Source organism: Petaurus breviceps, unplaced genomic scaffold (genome assembly GCF_028583685.1).
Source record: "Petaurus breviceps papuanus isolate PSGF00001 unplaced genomic scaffold, PetGlider_PUasm1.0 225, whole genome shotgun sequence".
Classification (NCBI taxonomy): Eukaryota; Metazoa; Chordata; class Mammalia; order Diprotodontia; family Petauridae; genus Petaurus; species Petaurus breviceps.
The window spans coordinates 22,909,037-22,930,672 of NW_027185889.1; the positions used below are offsets into that span (position 1 = coordinate 22,909,037).

Below are 21,636 nucleotides of genomic sequence, written 5' to 3' on the forward strand. Positions count from 1 at the left end.
TCCTCTCCTCAGTCTAGAAACTGTCAAAAACAGATATAAAGTTAGTCCAGCAAAAAAGTTAGTCCAGTTCTTTTTTTAAATTATTATTTTTATTTTTTTTTAGTTCCAAATTCTCTCCCTCCCTCCCACCCCCTCTCTCAGCCACTGAGAAAGCAAGCAATATAGTGATGTCAATTATACATGTGAAATCATACAAAACATATTTCCATAATAGCCATATTGCAAAAATAAATGAATGAATAAGGCAAAAAAAAAAAAGAGAGAAAATGATACTTCAATCTGCACTCAGAATTCATCAGTTGTCTCTCCGGAGGTGGACAGCATTTTTTTTTTTAATCATGAGTCTTATGGAATTGTCTTGGATCACTATATTGATCAGAGCAGCCAAGTCTTTCACAGTTCTTCCCAACATTGCTGTTACTGTGCACAATGATCTCCCAATTCTTCCACTTCATTTTGCATCAGTTCATACAGATCTTGTCATGTTTTTTCTGAAACTACCCCCTTGTCATTTCTTATAGCAAAATATTGCTCTGTCACAATCATATACTGCAACTTATTTAGCCATTCCCCAACTAATGGGCATCCCCTTAATTTCCAATTCTTTGCCTCCACAAAAAGAGCTGCTGTAAATATATGTGTACAGAGAGAGGTGCTTTTCCTTTTTGGTTTTTTATCTCGAGATACAGACCTAGTAATGGTATTGCTGGATCAAAGGGTTTGCACAGTTATAGTCCTTTGGGCCTAGTTCCAAATTGTCTCCAGTTGGACCAGTTTACTTGTCCACTAATAGTTCATTAGTGTACCTATTTTCCCTTATCCTCTCCAGCATTTGTCATTTTGAATAGGTGTGAGGTGGTACCTCAGAGTTGTTTAAATTTGTCTTTCTCTAATTAATGGTGATTTAGAGCATTTTTTAATATGACTAGTTAGCTTTACTTTTTTCTTCTGAAACCTACCTATTTATATCTTTGGACCATTTATCAATTGGGGAATGGCTCTTTTTTTTTTTTGAAGGGGGGAAGATAGGGCAATTGGAGTTAAGTGACTTGCCCAAGGTCACATGGCTAGTTTTTGTGTTAAGTTTCTGAAGCTGGATTTGAACTCAGGTACTCCTGACTCCAGGGCCAGTGCTCTATTCACCGCACCACCTAGGTGCCTCCAGAAATGGCACTTATTTTTATAAATTTGACTCAATTCTCTATATATCTGAGAGACAAGGCCTTTATCAGAGAAACTTGCTATAAAATTTTTTTATTTACTGTCCTTGGTACCTTTTAGCAAAATGTAATTTCCCAGATTATCTCTTTTAATTAGTTCTATTTTTGCTTTTTTCTTTGTCTGTAATTATGATCGCTACCCCTGACTATTTTACTTCGATGAAACATATTAGATTCTGCTCCAGCCTTTTATTTTAATTCTGTGCGTGTTTCTGTTTCAAGTGTCTCTTGTAAACAACACGGTGTTGGATTCTGGTTTCTAATCCGTTCTGCTGTCCATTTTGGTTGTGTGAATAAGCTCGTGCTATTCACAGTTATGATTACTGTGGTATTTTCCTCAACCCCATAGCCTTCTTTATCCTTTTCTCTCTTTTAATTCTGTCCTCCTCAAAAGCCTTTTACTTCTAACCACTGTCTCCCTTAATTTGGCCTTCCTTTTATCATTTCCCACTCTCCTACTTCACTTTTCCCTTCCCCTCCTATTTCCCTCCTGGGTAAGAGAGATTTCTATGCACAACTGAATGTGTATATGTATTCTTCCCTCTTTAAAACAATTCTGATGAGAGTGAGGTTCAAGTAGTGTGCCCCTCCTCATTTTCCTCTCCACTGTAAAAGTTCTTCTTTGTCATATGCCTAGAAAGGCCTGTTCTTGACAAAGTCACACCAGCCCATGGTGACCCACCATATCCTCTTCTGGATGTTCACCATGACCACCTTTAATTGGAAGGCTCCCTTTTGGAAAATCATCAGGACCTTTGCCATTTTCTACTTCTGTAGTATGTCTCCTGTTCTCCACAATAGTCAGAGCTACAAGTGACTAAGAAATCACAACTGCCTTTCCTTCCAGTACCCTAAGAAGCAGCTTATCTGGGTCCAACATCTTGAACTGATGTAAAGAAGTCAGGAGTGACCTTAGTTTTCTAGGCTATATAACTCCCTTCTTAGACATTTTTGGTTTGTCCTTTTGGTCCCAAATCCATTCTACTTGGCAAAGAAAACAAACACTATTAAGAATGGAGTTGCTTGAGCAGGAGAACACTGTACACAGTAGCATCAACATTGTACAATGACCAACTTTAATAGACTCAGCTCTTCCCAGCAATACAATGATCTAAGACAATTCCAAAAGACTCATGATGGAAAATGCTATACACATCCAGAGAAAGAACTATGGAATCTGAATGCAGAACAGAGCATACTATTTTCTCTTTCTCTTTTTTTCTTTCTCATGGTTTTTCCATTTCATTCTGATTCTTCTTTCACAACATGACTAATGTGGAAATATGTTTAACATGATTGTACATTTATAGCCTATATATCACAATGCACGCCATCTTGGGGAGGGGGGAAATTTTAGGACTCAAAATCTTATAAAAGTAAATGTTAAAAACTAAAACTAAGTAAATAAATAATTTAGAAAAAAAGGATGGAGCTGCTACAGGGTCTTTCTATGGCTGGTAGTAATTAATCCCCTCTTAGAGGCTCCCTTTTTACCTAACACAAGCCCTTCCTCTTTGTCAGCCTTAGTTTTGCTGGCCAGCTTTCTAACCTTCAGTTCTTAGAGAAACATGCTATATGCTTTTACCTTCCTTTTTCATAACAAATTAAGGCCCTAAGAATCAAAAGCCACTCAATGAGTTTATAACAAAAAGAGCATTTCAGAAGTAATTTCTTAAAAGAAAAATCTCATTATAAAAGCTTGAGAACAGAGAGGAATTTTGTAACAAAATTGTCCCACTGCTTATGCAGAGAGATTGCTGATTCTAATGGACTTTGGGGTTGAAGCAAACCACAAAAACTTCAATACTGCCTCACCCAATTAACATAGCTCTATGGAAGTGTTTTCTATCTTTAAAAGCAACAAATGAGATACAGTTAAAAGGGGTGAGGGAAAAAAAGGAAAAAACAAAACAGCCAAATGTTCGGAGCTGAAGTTGCCGGGCAGGAAGCCTCTCCAATGATGTTAGTCCACAAAGGATTCCCACCTGAATTCAACTCGTGGTCTCTTGTCTGTTTCACTCAATGACTCCTTGTGACATTTCCTATACTGTTCTACCCTTTATATCTTATGATTTGGCTGTTATTTTCACATTTTTGTATCTTATCTGTCTTCCCAGAAAGGAAATTTTGTCCCAGTGAACAAAAGACTCGATCTTAAACCCAGGAAGCCCTGGGTCCAAGCTCTGCTTCTGACTCACACTTGGCTGTAGGACCTTGAGCAAGTCACTAAAACTCAATGCTCTCTAAACAACTCCATAACACTATTTCTAAAGATGGTGCTGACTTGCATCCTTTCGCTGTGGAGCTCCCTATCTGCTCACCTGTATCAGAAGCTATTTGAAGGCTGAGACCAAACCTTACCATTCTTGGCAAACACATCCTAAAAATGCAGTATAGCACCTTTTATGCAGCATAACCTTCTCTGGACCTCTGGACACAGAAGTGTGGCTATTCCCTTACCATTGCTGACTGCTACCCAGCATACATACATCCATACCTAGTGATTACTGCCCTCCATAAATTCTTTACTCCTTCTTCTGCTTCTTGTACTATTTTTTGTGGCTATCAATTTCATTCTCGGGGTATCTATCTGTTACCCCTTGCTTTCTGCCTTTTAAGCCAATTCTTACAGATAAATCACCACTGGTCATTCAGGACTGTCTACTTACATACACCTTTCCAGGGGCCTTCAGAATACCTGCAGTTAACATTTTTCTGATATGATAGGGTCCTGAATTATTGGTATTAAAAAAGATGACCTTCAGCAGTAGGAAAAGACACAAGGTACCTGAAGAGACTACAATGTTCCAAATAAGATGTTTTCCAATCTTCTCAGGGTTTCTTAAAGTTTTTCCACTTGAGACCCCTTCAGGGCTATTCTAGATGATTTGGGTCCCCAGCTCACTGCTGTTGTGCATGTCCCAAGGTATACACACTGATGGGCTAGCTTGCCTATCCAACTTCACATCGTAACTTGTACAATATGAATTCTTCCATCCATTCTGTGTTTCATAGGTTGATGTCTCTTCCAAGTGACCAGAGCATATTAAAGGCAGCACAGTGGATACGGGGTCAGGCCTGCTAAAGACCTGCATTTCATTCCTTCACTTTTAAAATTTTGTACAGAACATTCCCCAGAACATTTAACATACTTTGATGAGCACATATCTCTCTGTTTCATGCCTTAGTTTTTTATAACTACTAAATTACAGAAATACTTGGGGTCACAGGATGTGGGCACAAATTTGGGCATCTTCATTACTGCCTGTACAGCCTTCCACCTCTAAATTGATGAGGCAATGATTTTCACCCAACATCATTTTTTCCCTTTCCATTTTAGAGAATACAAAGGATTGCCAACCCCAGGGCCAGACTTAGAACTTACACAACAAAAATATGTTCATACAACTAGACTTAATGGCTTTGTTCTAATATTATGCTATATAGCATGTCTCATGTCTCCTTATACACACTGTACACCTTTCCAGGGGGCAGTCCCATGAAAGACACTGTCAACAGCATAAAAGTTAGGCTGGCAAGGAATACTAGAGACAACAAAAAGCTTTTTTTAGTTACTTAAGTGGAAAGAGAATCAAAGGAAAGGTGGAAGAACTGCCCAGGAAGAAGATAAGAAAAAATGACTGGAGAGGAGAAGGCAGAACTTCCAGTCTTTAATCTTACTTCTGTTTTCTTTGCTGAGAAAGATTTGGGGGCAAAAAAGTAAAGAACCAAAGTAATTAACAAGGAACTGAAAACCAAAATAAATAGACAGTGAGACAGCAGAGCTGCACCAAGGTCAGATGAACTAGATCCAAGGGCACTAAGACAACAGTTAGATGGAACTCCTGATCGACTGGAATGAACAATCAGGGTAACTGGAGATACTTCAAGACTAGCAGAGGTAAAATGTGCTCCTTCTCTCTGGGCCCGATTTTCACAGCTGGAAAAATTCTGAAGCGTATGATTAAATAATCAATCAGTCAAGGTTTACTGGACACCTCCTACATACCAGGCACCACACTAAATGCTGGGGATATAAAAAGAGGCAAATGACAGTTCCTGAGCTCAAGGAGCTCACAATCTGCATGGAGACAACATGCAAAAAGAGAGATAAAAAGCAATACACAGGACAAAGAGGGAATAACTGAAGAAAGGAAAACTTTGGGATTTAGAAGAGTTAGGTTGAAGGTGGAATTTTAGTTGGGACTTAAAAGATCCAGGGATGGTCTGTGACTATTTAGAGAAGAAAGCAGTGATCACTAAAAAGCATCATCAATAACAAGTCAAAATAACAATAACCACAACTCACCTTTCTAGAGCATTTCAAGACCGCCAAAATGCTTTTCTCATAACTCCGTAATCTCCTCCCTTTTACAGATGAGGTTAAATACCTTTCCCAGGGCCACTTCCCTGTATGAGGTTGGATTCTAACTCAGGTCTCCAGACTCCATGTCTAACACTCTTTCCCCTACCCTACCCAAAGCTGCTTCACTTTCAGACTAACCTCATTTCTCACCCTCACTTCCCCCACTTTTTTTTTTTTAAGTTACAAGCTATGAGATAAGGAGAATGTTCCAGTCCTGACAAACTTTGATTTCATCAAAGCACTGGACAAACTTTCTTACCCAATTTTTGTGGGCAAGATGACTAGATTGGTGTAAACAAGACAGGTGGATTCTAAGATGGAGGAATGATCACAGCCCAAAATAAAGTCCTTTAAGAATCAATGTCGGGGCGGCCAGGTAGCACAGCGAGTAAGAGCACCGGCTCCAGTGTTGAGAACACCTGGAGATCGAATCCCGGGCTCAGACACTTAGCACCCACCCAGTAACACCTGGCCGTGTAACCTTGAGCAAATTACTTAACCCCAATTGCTTAGGGGCAGCCAGGTGGCTCAGTGAGTAAGAGCACCGGCTCCAGTGTCGGGATGACCTGGATCAAATCTGGGCTCAGATACTCAGCACCACACCCAAAGATAATAACTGGCCGTGTAACCTTGAGCAAGTTACTTAACCCCAATTGCTTTAAAAAAAAAAAATCAATGTCAACTTGGAAACAGAACTCTAGTGGGCCAGTTGCCCAAGAATCTGTCCTTAGAGTGCTATTTCACATTTCTATCAAGAACTAAGATGAAGAAAATGTGGTAATCAAATTTGCAAATGACACAAACCTGGAAGGGATAAGTAAAATAATGTATGAAAAGTCAGGATCCAAAAAAAAATAGACCCTAAATAAGCTTCTTGTGAGTAGGCTTTGTTTCATTCTTAGCACCTCCTACCCTGCCCTTCTTTTCTTTCCCCTCCCCCATAACAGAACATAGTTAAGTGCTCAATAAATGCTTATTCCTTGATTTCAACAGGTGAAGATGATGCCCTTAATCTAATATGATGGAATGTAAGAGAAAGAAATGTCAAGTCCTACACTTAGGTTAAATACATTTTTTAAGAAGTCCAAGCATATTAGTATGAAGTACATGATAGGGAAGGTTTGGCTAGACATTAGCTCAGGAGACAAAGACCTTGTGGTATCAGTGAAATACAACTTCTGAGTCAACAATGCAACTAAAAGAGCTAAGGTGATTTCAAATTGCCTTTAGAGCAATCTTGTGGTCAGACCACAAGCACAGGCATGTGCTCAGCTTTGAGTCTCACACTGTTCCAAAAGAGAGTGTCTATAACTCCGGAAAGGGGGGAAGATGAGAATCAGTTAAAGGATCTGGGAATGTTTAACTGGGAAAGAGAAGACTTCTTAGAAGGGGCATAAGAAGAGTCTTCAAGTGTTCCAAGAGTTACTCTCTGGAAGGATTAGAATTCTTCTCTCCTCCCCATACCAGGGGAATTCAACACTCACAATGATTCTATTTCAAATCCCTTAACTACTTGGTTCCTCAACTTATTCTCTTGAGTTACTCCCCCACCCTACCTCAGATACACACAAAGCCAATTATATCATTGATCTTGCCATGACTCATAAGTACCATCTCTGTGTTAGAGAATTGTGAAATCCCCTTATCTCACCAGAACCTCGAAGCTTTTTACCCCTCTCTGTGCCTTCCTTTACATAACCCTACCCTTATACATAACCATACCTCTATGTTCAGAGGAACATCTGGGAAGTTTGTTAGAGCCTTCAGCAACAACTCTTGGAAATAGGTGCTGTTATTATCCTCATTTTACAGTTGAGGAGCAAACAGCGGTTAAGTGACTTGCCCAGGGTGACACAGTTAATAAGTGTCTGAGACTACATTTGAACTCAGGAAGATGAGTCTTCCTGACTCCAGGCCTAGAGTCTATCCACTGCAGTGCCACCTAGCTGCCCCCCTTCTCATCAGTGGAGCTATGCAAAAGAAGAAGGGGTTGCCTCTCCCTAGACATCCCCAAGCAGAAGCTGGATGGCCACTTCAGGTAGATTGTAGAGGGCATTCTATTTTGCATATGGGGCTGGTCAACATTCCCACTGAAGTACCCTCCAACTCAGAAATTTTGTGATTTCTGCAGAAAGCTGCCTTCTAGGGTGGCTTGATCCCTCAGTTCTCTCCCAGACCACCTCCCCTGTACTAGTTGTACCTCCTCATCTCCTCACCCTGATCCCTTGGTGAATCAATTCAACTCCCCACTGTCCTCTTCTCCTGAAGTCCAATCCCCCTTATCATATCGCTGCTTATGCTCAGCCAAGCCTCAGACTTGGATAGATCCCACCTTTTACCACCTTCACCCCTACACACAAGTTGCTGAGTAAAGGTGGAGAGAATCATGCAACTACTCAGGATTATTGGGAAATAGAAACAAAGGTTTCTTTTCTTTCTTTTTTTTGGACTCCACCCATGATCTCACTGGCATGCAGAACTCTCAGTGAAGACACTCATTCTATCTACTCTGCAATATACTACAATAGTAATAGAAGCACCAAGAGTTTAAGTCACTTGTCCGGGGTCACAGAGACAGTACATATCACAAGTGGGCACTTGAACCCCTATTTTCATCTGAGGTAGGCTCCCCACTCTTTAAAGGAAAACTGAGCTATTTGTTGAAAGCAAAAAAAAAAAAAAAACCCAACCAAGCAAAAAAAGTCCCACATATATGAAAACATTTAGAACAGTGCTTTTTGTGATGACAACAAACTGGGAACAAAATAGGCACCAGTCACTTAGGAAATGTCTGAATGTGGCCTGTGATTGTAATGCACTATCGTAAGAAATAAAGAACATGATGAATGACTAACTATTGGGGTGAAGACAGTCTGGAGGGGAGACTCCTATTCAGATACTGGTTATTAGATGCCCAAGGGATCTCTTCCAGTTCTAAGATTCTCTTATATTGTAAATCTTCTCTACTTTCATGTGAGCCCAAGTCTCATAAACTATTGAATTTGTTTGCTCTGAAAGTATAGGTTGTACATATATGCTTAAGAATTTTTGACAATGAACTTTGTTCTTAATTGTGAAGGTAGGAAGCATGTCTGTTCAACAGTCTTCAAAGCCAACATGGGATCATGTGAAGGCCTAAGCAAAAGGTGCAGTAATAAATAATATGGTATAGCAGTTACCACACTGGCATACCCAGGATGGCTGCTAGCACAGATTCTTACAGCTGCTTTACTAGGAAAAATAGTTGTTTAAGGGCTCAACAATCTTTTTAATTACATTCACTAGTTCAGGGGAAAAGTCTGAACTTCAGAGAAAATATAAGCAGAGAAATAAAGACCAACAGACAGGGTTCTGACTGCCTGAATCAACAACACACTTTACACACAACCCTGGATGGAGAGAGCCTTTACATCTGAGCAGTGGGGGAGCTCTGAACATAAAGTCATTCAGAATCCCAACCAGGGAATCACAACATCCTTCCCATAAGTGAGCCCCCAAAGCAAAATACCAACTAAGAGTATATATACACTTCTCAGTGCCTAATTAAGAATTAGTAAAAGGTGTGAAAGCCTTCCTACAAGCAAGCCTCCCCTAAGCAAGTTTCCCTTAATGGGCTCCACATGAGGCCTATTAATGGGCAGGAAAGATCTTAAATCCCATTAACATTACAATTGCTGATGAAGATAATTTTTGACAAGTTTCTAGGAAAAGAAAACTGAAAAAAGAAATTAGAAAAGCTATGAAAAGAAGAAATTATTTTCCTGGAACACTATTATACCACTATAAAACACCATTTAGCCCCTTTTTCCTTCTAAGCAGGCTCTACTTCAAATCATTTAACAGGGATGAAACTTACTCTGTCTTTCTTGATAAAATGAGCTCCTCCTTTGACCTTAAGGCAACCTACAATTTGAATTGTTCAGATGCAGTGATATGCCATGAGTCCCAGCCAAACAATATCACTGGGAAAAGTTTCTAAAAGTGAGTAGAAGCTTAGGGTCATTAAAAACACTGAGCAAGTCCCCCGAAGAAAATGACCCCACTTCCCTCCTCCTGATTCCCTGCTCATTATTCATCTATGTTGTCTAAGAGATGAATACAGATGAACCAGCTGCACAGGCTGTCCATCTATTGGCATCCTTCAATCTGGACAACAGGCCACTTGGTTTTTCCTACATGGATGATCAGGCCAAACTCTCAAATAATTACAGATCTCATTTTGGAGGTTCTGCAGTGTCATTAGGCTAGTTACAATCTGCATAATGTCCCCAGAGGCAGAAGTACCCTTTGGATCCTCACCACCTGGAAGGAAGCCGCTTTCTTGGGTTCTACCCTGAGCATCCTCCAGGACAGTGGCAAATGCCTCCGGCAAGCATGTCTCCTTGTTTTATTCTGCACTAAATACTGGTAATCATCAGAGAGTTAAACAAAATTCTGTGTGTGGTTACTACTTTAAAGAATTCTTCTATGCTCTTGATACACTTGGGAGATACTTTACTGGAGGGAGGAGAGCCTATAAAAAGACATTTACTCTCCCAAAGCAACAAGCCCCAAAGGTCACTGGATTCCCTCAGACTTTCAGTAGACTATGCGACTACAAATATGTGCTCCACTGGAGAGTCCCTGTGCCCTTCTCATACCTCCATCAAAGGACAGATGGGGAAACAGGCACAGAGGTCAGTGGTGTAATAAGAATGTAAATTTTAAAGATCTTCCCTGCCCCTAGGCTAAAGTGCACCTGGAGTCTGGGGTGGGAGGCTTGTTTTTCAGTAGATACTTTTTGATTGGCCAGTGGGTCAATAAGGTTGTTACATTCTCTGAGCCAGGAGAAGGCTATATAAGCCCTGATGTGTAGCTTTGTTTTGGGACTCACTTTGAGAAGTGTTCTGTGATTTGATCTGAATTCTGGGAAGCCGTTGTTGAGAGTCCCCCGGCTTTGAAAAACCCAGAATGTGGAAACCCAGATGTTGACTGGGTATGGATGTAATGGTTGGACAGTTTGGAAATCTGTCTACTTGATGTTTCTGTATTGATAATTATGCCTGTATACTTTGAGGTTCAGGGTGCTGACCTTTTCTCCTGAACAAGGTAAAAGATATATGTCTGACTGATTAAAGTAAGCTTGTTAACCCATTTTGAGTTGCTTTCCTTTAACAAAGCAGATCCAAGAACCTGTGGCAGCTGCAAACCCTGAGGACGCTTGGGGTGCTTGCTGCTACAAGTGGTTATGGCTATTCTTCTCTAGATCACTTTTTTTAAATAGGGTCTCTGTTTTTGCTATGTTTTTAGTATTTTGGTCACTTGCAGATATCTGGAGCATCTATCTAATTATTTCACATCCCTTTATTTCCATCTTTGTTTTCATTAGCTCCAAATCTCCTTCATGCAGCACACTATGGACTGGCAAGTTAGACTATAAAAGTGGCAGAGGAAAGTTGGAAGCAGTATCTAGGCACATCTTTGCCATCTTTTTTTTTTTTGGCTGCTCCTTTAAATTCTTTACAATGTCATTCTAAATGTTCTTGGAGTGTTCAGACATAACTGGGTCTATTTGTGAGCTTTCTGAAAATTTGATCTCTCCATTTTAAAAATAAATAATTTTATGAGGATATACTACTCAGAGTCTTCTACAATTCAATAAACTTTACAAAGCGGTTTATATTCTAAATCGATATTGCCTATGGTTGCTATCTTTCTCTACTTGGGAAGGAGGCAAATGTCTGCTGTCTAAACTAATTTCTAGGTTGTTTTGGTCTTCTTGTGGGCCTCAGTTTACACTGATTTACAATTCGTAGGAAATGGCAATGGTCAATGTCAATGGCTAGTCTTTTATCCACTTTTTCCACTATGGGAGGAAAAACTCTCTTGTAGGTTATGACAACTACAACTAGATTTTGAATTTTCCACAAGTATCTTATATAGTTTTACATGCCTCCCACAGGAAACAGCAAAAGGCTTCCTCTAAAAAAAAAAAAACCCAAGACAACTTGTTTTCAAGATCATAGGGTTTGGAAAGGTCTTGGAGATTCCTTATCCCATTATATTTGTTTTATGAATAAGGAAACTGAGACTCAAAGAGGTTCACAATTCTGCCCATTCCTGTAAGAAGCAAAGAATTTACAGAAATGGTATTACTCCAGGCCTCTTACAATGTAACATATAAGAGCAAATTAAAATACAGTACCTAAGATCAGGATAATGTGAGGTAAATCAAGGCAGTCTGGGGGAGAGGGGGCAAGAAGAAGAGGAACTGGGCAGTGGTATGCTTTTAGATAAAGCTTTCAAAAAGACTAGAGACCTTGAATTGGGGTAGGGAGTGAGATAAGGGAGAGGCACTGGAAATAAGGAAGCTGGCAAACACATGTGCTCATGTGAAAGAGGAACATATACCAAGGATAATATTAAAAACTGTCTCAAAATGAAAAAATGGATTCAAACCAACTTCCCGAGGGTATCCAGGTTCAGCAGCTGACCCTGACTAAGGTGCAGGGTTCAGATTATAGTACTTTTAAAACTGCAGACCACATGGGGCAATGAACATAATGAAAGCCTTCCCAAGGTTCCTGTTAGCGTTCCAGTTGTGTGTGTGTGTGCAGGGCATCTGGCAGACAGCAAATGTATATATGTAGCAACACATGTACCAACAGACAGCAAATTTTGCTACATTCAGCGGTTGGGCTGATTGCGTAATCTTAATTTGCAAATGAAAAATGCATAGTCTTTATTCTAGGTATCCTGGTTCAGTCACTTACTTTCTAAATAAATTGAAGATAAGAGAGAATGAGGTTTTGGTAATAAAAATAATTTACATTCAAGTAAATATTTAGCTAGCCACCTCCTGCCAGAGAGATGATGGACTCAGTGCTAAACGAAGCACACATTCTTGAACACAGCCAACATGTAGATTGGTTATACTTCACTATGATTATTATAAGGGACTGGGCTTTTTGGTTTTACTTTGCTTTGGGGAGGAATGTGGGCTAATGGTATAGAAGGAGAGTCATGATACAGTGACCCCTACAAACAAAGACAAAGAAGGGAATGTCTTTGAAGCACTTTTTAAAAATGAACAGAAGAGGATAGGAAGAAGTTCAGAGGGAGCCTCAGACACAAGGACAGTTTTGAAACTAACATATTATGAGGGAACTACACGGTGCTACAGTGCATAGAGTGCCAGGCCTGGATTCAGGAAGACTCATCTCCCTAAGTTCAAATCACAACAAAAGTATTATATGCTTCTAAAAAATACACACCAGGCAGCTAGGTGGCACGGTGGATAGAGCACAAGCCCTGGAATCTGGAGGACCCGAGTTCAAATTTGACCTCAGACACTTAATAGCTGTATGACCCTGGGCAAGTCACTTAACCCTGACTGCCCCCCAAAATAAAAAAAAATACAAGCTGTATATAAAAAATTTGCTGTTTTACATAACCTATATCAAATTGCTTACTGTCTTAGGGAGGAAGGAGGGGAAGAAGGGAGAAAATCTGGAACTCAAAATTCTATTTAAAAATGAATGCTAGGGGCGGCTAGGTGGCTCAGTGAGTAGAGAGCCAGCCCTGGAGTCAGGAGGACCTGAGATAGGATCCGGCCTCAGACACTTTAACACACACACAAAAACTAGCCATGTGACCTTGGGCAAGTTACTTAACTCCAACTGCCCTCCAAAAAGAAAAAAAAAGTTAAAATTGTGTTTACATATAATTGGAAAAAATAAAATACTATTTAAAAAATTTTGTGGTTTCATATGCAATCTTTTTTTCTGTTCTTTGTAAATGGAAATGTTCATGTTTGTTGGCATTTTTCAAAATCAGAAAAAAAAACTTTAAAGAAAAAAAGAGCATCTTAGCAAATTCTGAGAAGTGAAATGAAGGGATGATGACCTACACTGGGGCACTAGGAAATAAGTGAAGAGGAATGAAGTATGGAGGAATAAAGAAAAAGTAGCATTTGAAGGCAAAGAGAATAGAGGAAAAAAACAATCTTAATTTTAGTTAAGTTGGTAAAGTGATGCATTAGTCACCCTCCATTTATCCAAGTAGAGCTGATGCAACAGAGGAGGTGAACGATGGCTAAGAGAAGACGACTGAACAGAACAGCAATCAGAAGTGGCTGAGAATAATGGTTTAGGTTCCATTGTTTCTCAGTTCTGTAAGATGCTCGTTTTAAAAAAGCAATTGGGATTAAGTAACTTGCCCAAGGTTACATGCCCAGTTTTTTTGTGTGGGTGTTAAGTATCTGAGGCCCCAACCGATCCTGGGGTCCTCCGGATTCCAGGGCCCGGGCTCTTACTCACTGCGCCACCTAGCTACCCCATAATTTTTTTTTTGGCTTTTTTGGAGGGCAATTGAGGTTAAGTGACTTGCCCAGGTCATACAGCTAGTTTTTCTGTTAAGTGTCTTAGGCCATATCTGAACTCAGGTTCAGATCGCTGACTCCAGGGCCGGTGCTCTACTCACTGTACCACCTAGCCGCTCCCCTGCTTTTTGTTAACAAGGATTCCAGATCATAGTGCATACATTAATAGTCTTGAATCATCACCAGGGTTTCTCTCAACTACACTTAAGTAGTGTAACAAGAATGGCCAACTCCAGTAGCTCAAGGTATGACTTGTTTATAGTATAGTGAACCTCCCCTTTTCCACTGGTTTACTGTTTACTCCAGGGAGGCCCTGTGAAGTAGCAGGGAGAGAGCGCTGGACTGAGGCTGGACTTGGACTGGAAGGCCGCCTCGGACACTAGCCATATGAGCCTGGGCATGCCATCAGATCTGAGCTTCCTGGACAGCAAAATAAGGACAATGATAACACCTACCTCACAGGATTACTGTGAGGGTCAACTGATGCTTGGGAAAATACACAGCAAATCTTAAAGCACTCTGTAATGGGAATGTAAATTTTTAAGATCTTCCCTGTCCCTAGGCTAAAGTGCACCTGGAGCCTGGGGTGGGAGGCTTGTTTTTCAGTAGATACTTTTTGATTGGTCAGTGGGTCCAGAAGGTTGTTACATTCTCTGAGCCAGGAGAAGGCTATATAAACCCTGATTTGAGGCTTTGTTTTGGGGCTCACTTTGAGAAGTGTTCTGTGATTTGATCAGATGAGACTCTGGAAAGCCGTTGTTGAGAGGCCCCCCCCCCCCTTTGAAAAACCCAGATGTTGATTTGGTATGGATGTAATGGTTGGACAGTTTGGAAACCTGTCTACTTGATCTGTTCTTGCCCAAGGTTACATGCCCAGTTTTGTCTTGATAATTCTGTCTGTATACTCTGAAGTTCGGGGTGCTGACCTTTTTCCCCTGAACTAGGTAAACGATACATATTTGACTGATTAAAGTAAGCTTGTTAACCCATTTTGAGTTGCTTTCCTTTAACAAAGCAGATCTAAGAACCTGTGTTGGCAGCCACCCTGAGGACACTGGGGTGCTTGCTGATACACACTCACCATGTAAGTGTGAACCAGTTAAGTTTAGCAGCAGCTTCTATCTATACTTAAGGCAGGCTTTAGGGAGGAGGTGGGCCTTAAAGGTGGGCATCAAGATGGACAGTAAGCAGTCCCATGTAACCTCTCTCTGGTCCTATACCCAATGGACTGTCACTAAAGCCAGCACAGCTAAATGCATAGAGGCTTATCTTTGAAGGTAGCCTCCAGGGATGACATTTCTGACCCAAATAACTTGTGAAACCATGCAAGTCATAAAGGGACTATACCAGTAAGACTGGCATCAGTGGAGAAAGCCCACATGTCAATCACAGTCAACAGGTATTTATTAAGTGCCTATGTGTCAGGCACATTTATTAATGAACCTAGATGTAATCAACTTAAAACTTAATGGGTTTTTACAACTTAAAACACCTTAGATGGGTCAAAACATAGATTCTAAGGGCCAAATGTACAAAATGGTATACAGAAAAGAGGGTCCAATGTACCATCTACACCATGTGCTCATTAATAACTTACACTTTAAGGTTTATTCCTGACAAGTACTTAAAAAATGTTACAACCACATAGTTAGATATGAACCCCTCAAAAATATGATACACACACATTCTCTTAGTAATTCAATTCTTTATTACCTCAATAAAAATCATGCGGAAAAAAATACTGACTCAGTTTTAAGTGAAACTACAAGAAAGTGCCTCAACTAATGTATTTCTTAACTCAAAGACATTTTAAATAGGCTACAAGCTACCATTAAGGGCAGCCCCAACTGTTACTCAAACATACCCTCTTAACAATTTCTAATTCAACTAAAGGCAGTATTAGCCATATACTGACTCTAAGGAATTTTAGACGACTGATCTCCATGTTTAATCTAGAATATTTCTTTATTTTCTCTTTGATTGCCTGTGCTGTAAGTCCAAAGCAGCTACTCTCATAAAGTCATGTGTCCTAGAGCCTGAGCTGGTCTTGTGATCATGAGATGATATACAAATCTAAAAGGAAAACTACAGATAGACCAGCTGATGCCCCACACTGAGGAATCTGTTTGAAACAAATGTATAAAAATCTAAAACCTGCCAATGATGGTAAGGGATTTGAAAGTACCAAGTCCCCTGGATCATTTAACCCATCAGGCGGGTTGAAACCCTCAAAATTCAAGCACAAACACCCTTCTAAAAGCCTAAAGGTCAACAGTTTCCAGACATGGGAGTTAGGTAAGAGGGAGATTAGGAAGGGACAAATAAGGGGAAGAGGGGGCAGGAGAGCAGGGCAAAGGAACAAGGTTGGCCAAGAGAAGTGGAAAAACTGGCAGAAACTCTAGCAATAAAGCAGAGATAAGGACAAGGTCTTTTAGAAGTAAGCAGGGGCTTTCCATAAAAGACTTGAAAACCTTGGTGTTAAAAGCAGTTAAGAGATGAATACCCTGGATGCTGAAAGGGCTAGGGAGGGAACAGGATTCAAGATGTCTTGAGTCAGAGGAGATGAAAAAAGGAGGAACAGAGAAAGGCTAAGACTAGAGAGCCAGAACTCAGAAAAGGAGACACATGTATTTACTGTACAGTCAGTGAACAGGGAAAGGACCCTGGGGGAAGTCAGGTGGAAGAAGTAGAGACAAGGGTCAGGTGAGATGCTGATCTCATCTTCTCCAAGATGGAAAGCTGAAATGAGCACACCTTACCCCCTCCCCCAAAAGGACTAGGGAGGCAGGTAACAGAAGGGGGGCATTTAAGGGCCTCAGGACACCTTAGGGAGGTAGAGATTTGGGAAATATGGAGTGCTGGATTTAGAATCAGAGGAAGTGGTGTTCGGTCATTTCAACTGTTGCCCTTTTTTGAGGTTTGCTTGGCAAAGATAAACTGAGGCAAACAGGGTTAAGTGACTTGTCCAGGGTCATACAGTTAGTAAATGTCTGAGGCTAGATTTGAACTCAGGAAGATGAGTCTTCCTGAATCCAATCCCAGCACTGTGGTGCTACCTAGCTGCCTCTGGAGTCAGAGAACCTGGGTTCAAATCCCAGCTCTTCCACCTACTACTGTGTGACCTTCAGTTCTCTGGGCCTCAGCTGCCTCATTTACAAAGTGAGATTAGACATTATGATCTCAAAGGCCCCTTTTAGCTGGCCATCCATGATGCTATGGGCACTGGGGCCAAGAACTCACCTCTGCAAACTGAACTGAGACACCTTCCTCTACCCACCAAGGAAAGAGAATATGTATATAGGGGCAGGGATTAAGATTAATGGGTTTTGGAGTCTCTTAGTGCCCCAGGAAGGGACTCCCCTCTCCAAACTGGAAAGCTGGGCCAAGACCCGCCAAACACAGGGTTAGTTACAGGGACAAGCTTTAAACTGGTTTGGAATACCTCTGGAAGATGAAAACTTGGGAAAAAGGTGAAGGATCATTTCTTCAAAAAGACTAAGTAATGATATCCTCCCTCCAACAAAAGAAAAAGTGAATGGGGGATAGAGGGATAAAGAATAAAAAGAAAGGCAGAGGACTTAGGGCACCATGAGGAGGTGCTACCTGAAACAAAGGGTTCATCTCTCCACACTAGAAGGCTTAGATAAGGACTCTCCCCCCAAGGCAGTGTGGGGGGAGTAAATAATGGGAATGGTGGGACTTTTGAATTTCAGGAAAGGAGTGTGCTAGAGCCAACTTGTATCCACTTGGAGGTGATTATTAAATTTTTGTGTGCGCAGTTAATTTCTGGAACTCAACAAATGCTATCTACTGTTTTGTTGATAGTAACCAGGTTTAAGTGATGGCAGAAATGTTAATAATGCAGATTAATCAACAAATTTACTTATTTAGGGAGGCAATTAGGGTTAAGTGACTTGCCCAGGGTCACACAGTTAGTGTCTGAGACTGCATTTGAACTCATTTGCTCCTGACTCAAAGGCTGTGGCTCTATCCACTTCACCACCTAGCTGTCCCAATGCAGATTCATTTCAAACTGTTCTAGTCTTCCCAGAGCTAAAGCTATATTTACATATACCTTTCAGGGTATATTAGGGAGACATAAATTTAGGAAACATGGGCCAAAGGAGGGAAGGGGGGATTCCCTTTCTCCTAAGGGAAAGGTTGAGCAAATATTTCTTTCACCTCAAAAAAAAAAAAAAGAAGATATTTTTGTTTTGGAGGAGAGAATCACAGTAGGCAGTGGGGGTTGGAGTATCTCGGGATGCCTTGGGAAGGTGAAGATGCAGGCAATGGGAGGGGGGTGGGTCATAAATGAAAGACTAAGTTAGCAACTTAGAACTAAAACTTCGACTTCTCCCTCCCCCTAAAAAGAGTATGAGAGGGAAGGTAGAAGAAAGATGACAGAGATCACAAACCTTTCAGGATGTGAAGAGAAATTCAGGAAACAAGTAGGGAGAGATGGAAAGGGCCACACCTTTCCAAACTCACCTCCCTAAAATGATAGGTAACAATGGGGGCAGAGGAGGTGGAATGGAGTCCGTGGGAGAATTTACAAACCCAAGGGCTCCAGCAGGGCCTTCCCCCAAAGGATCAGGGCTGGGGCGGTGAAGCTGGAGGCTCCTGGGATGGGGTGAGATGGAGAAACAAAGACGCTGGAAGGGAGAGTGGTACGGGTCTCCACCTTGGAAAGCAGAGAAGAAATGAATAAGCAGGTGGGGGGGGGGGGAAGGGGCATTAGCAGAGAGCTCCCCCCCATACAACAAAAGGGGCGCTAAGTGGTGGTTAGTGAGATTTTCCCCCGAAAATTAAAAACACTAGAGGGTAGCAAAGACCCCCATAAAAAAAGAGAGCACAAGGGAAGGGGGTTGGCGGACACCCCTCTAGAGATAATACACGAAGGTGGACAGCGGGATCCTATGGAAAATAGCAACAGAGGTCAGCACCTGAGGGTGGATGGAAGCTGGGACCACCCTCTGCAGAGGCGGCATTTGAAGGGAAAGCAAGGCCCCCCGCCCCAGCAGAAGGTGCGGCCTGCAGAAGTAGCACGTGAGGGGGATAGCGGGGATTCCACCCCCCGCGAGGCAGCACTTGGGCGTCGGGGGAAGGACAGCGGGGACCCCCGAAGAGGCTGCACCCGCGTGGTGGTGAGTGAAGAGTGGTACAGTCCCCCTCCCCCATGCAGCCCCCCAGGAGCCGGCGGCTCCCCGGGACTCACCTCTCCGAACTGGAAGGCGGAGACGATCATGAGGACGACGCCCCCGAAGCACAGGTAGAGGCCGTACCTGTGCGACAGGCAGGTGTAGGTCTGCCTCTGCAGAAGCTTGAGCAGCATCGCCGCCGCCCCCGCCGCCGCTCATGGCCGCCCTGGCCACGGCCGTACCCGGGCTCAGCTCCGCGCCAGACGCCGCCGCCGCCACCGCTTCCGGGAGAGGCTGCCGGCCTGGCCCCGCCCCCACCCCGCTCCGTGGCCAGAGCGAGGCTGGGGGTGGGGCCTACGGAGGCACCGGCTCCCAACGCAGCCCGGGCTCCCACCCTCGGCCGCCAGCGCCCCCTTGTGCGCGGAGGGGCGCAGTGCCCTCCGAGGTGCATGGGGCCGCCGCAAGCCCCGCCCACCACCTGCGGGAGGATCGAACCCTAGAGAGCCTTCCCAGAGAAAACTGTGCTCTGTAAGTGCTTTAAAGCTTGCGGAGCCCTTTGAATACACTATCCCATTTGAGTATCCCGCTCCTCCAGGAGTGCAGTTATATAAACACTTTAAAAGTTGCAGAGACCTTTAAATACATTGTCTCATTCGAGTTTTCCCTCCGCTCCCCCGGCTTATAAAAACATTTTCGAGGTTGCAGAGTATTTTAAACATAGTTTCATTTGAACCGTTTAAAAAGGTGGGGTTTATGTTTTAAAGTTTGCAAAGCACTTTATGGACATTGTTTCACTGGGACCTTGCGATAACAATGGGTTTTAGACCATTAAAACTTGAAAAGTGCTCTATAGATACAGGGTGTCCCAAAAGTCTTAGTGCAATGTTCACCTATTAGAACATATATGAGACAATGTATTTTTTTTTTTTGGTCTTTATTAATTTGTTCGTTTAATTTGAGTTGACAAGATTCAGTTCCCCAGTTCTTTGAGTTTCAAATTTTCTTCCCTTACCTCCCCTCCCCTACCCTACCCCATTGTGGCATAGATATAGGATCTGCAGATACTTTCACATTAGACATTGGTCAGGTTATAAAGAAGGATTGTATCAGATGGAATGAACAATGGGAAAGGGGAAATAAAACCAAACAGGAAAAAGAAAGACAGCAGGTAATGTGCTTCAATCTGCATTCAAACTCTGTTCTTTCTAGTTCTTTCTCTGAATGTAGACATCTCTCTCCATCATGAGTCTTTTGGAGTTTACTTATAGCCCTGCATTTCTGAGAAGATTTTGGTCTATCAAAGTTGGTCGTCACATATACATTGTGTCTGTAATTGTGTACAAATTTCCCCTGACTCTACTCTTCTCTCTCAGCATCAGTTGCTATAAGCCTCCCCAGGTAAATATGGAGTCCATCTGCTTTTTGTTTCTTATGGCACAATAGTATTCCATTACATTCATATACCATAACTTGTTTAGCCATTCCCCAATTGATGGGCATCCCCTTAATTTCCAATTCTTTGTCACCACAAAAAGAGCTGCTATAAATATTTTTGTACATATGGGTCTTCCTCCCGCTTCTATGATCTCTTTGGCATATAACCCTAGAAATGGTATTGCTGGGTCAAAGGTATGAAATTACTTATAGCCCTTTGGGCATAGTTCCAGATTGCTCTCCAGAATGGTTGAATGAGTTCACAACTCCACCAGCAATGTATTAGTGTTCCAATTTTCCCACATCCTCTCCAGCATTTATCATTTTCCTGTTTTGTCATCTTAGCCAATCTGATGGGTGAGATGTGGTAACTCAGAGTTGTTTTGATTTGTGTTTCTCTAATCAATAGTGATTTAGAGCCTTTTTTCATATGCTTGTAGATAGCTTTAATTTCTTCCTCTGAGAACTGCCTGTTCATATCCTTTGACCATTTATCAATTGGGGAATGACTTGTATTCTCATAGATTTGACTCAATTTTCTGTATATTTTAGAAATGAGGCCTTTATCAGAGACATTGGTTGTAAAAATTCTTTCCCAATTTCCCACGTCCCTCTTGATGATCCTGGTTACATTGGCTTTGTTTGTACAGAAGCTTTTCAATTTCATATAATCAGTTATCCATTTTGCATTTTATAATGCTCTCTAATTAATCCATTCTGCTATCTGCCTCTGTTTTATGGGAGAGTTCATCCCATTCATGTTCACAGTTATGATTACTCTCTCTTTCCCTCCATCCTATTCCCTCCCCTGTTTATGCTTTTATTTTTTCCCCTTCTCCCTTCCCCTCCTTAAGAGTTTTCCTTTTGACTACCACCTCCCTCAATATTCCCTTCTTATCAGCTCCCCTCCCTTTTCCTCCCCTTCCCCCTTACTTCTTCCCTCCCTTCTAACCCCTCCCCCCTTTCTTAGCCCTTCCCCCTTCCTACTGCCTGTAGGATAAAATAGATTTTTATACTTAATGTAGTATGTTATTTCTTCTTCGAACCAAGCTTGACAGGAAAAGTTCTCATGCAAAGCTCCTCTCCCTCCCCTCTTTCCCTCTATTATGATACGTTTTG

General features: G+C 41.8%; 1 protein-coding gene across 2 annotated transcripts in view; it reads right to left on the minus strand.

Moving 5' to 3' along the window:
• GNPTAB (N-acetylglucosamine-1-phosphate transferase subunits alpha and beta) overlaps positions 1–19,381 on the minus strand; it is a 92,221-nt gene extending 72,840 nt beyond the window's left edge. For both annotated transcript variants that reach the window (XM_069095245.1, XM_069095246.1), the window contains exon 1: positions 19,161–19,381. In XM_069095245.1, coding sequence (XP_068951346.1) covers positions 19,161–19,277 — 117 coding nt within the window. In that variant the 5' untranslated portion in view covers positions 19,278–19,381. The remainder of the gene's footprint in view (positions 1–19,160) is intronic.
• Between the last annotated feature and the right edge of the window lie 2,255 nt (positions 19,382–21,636).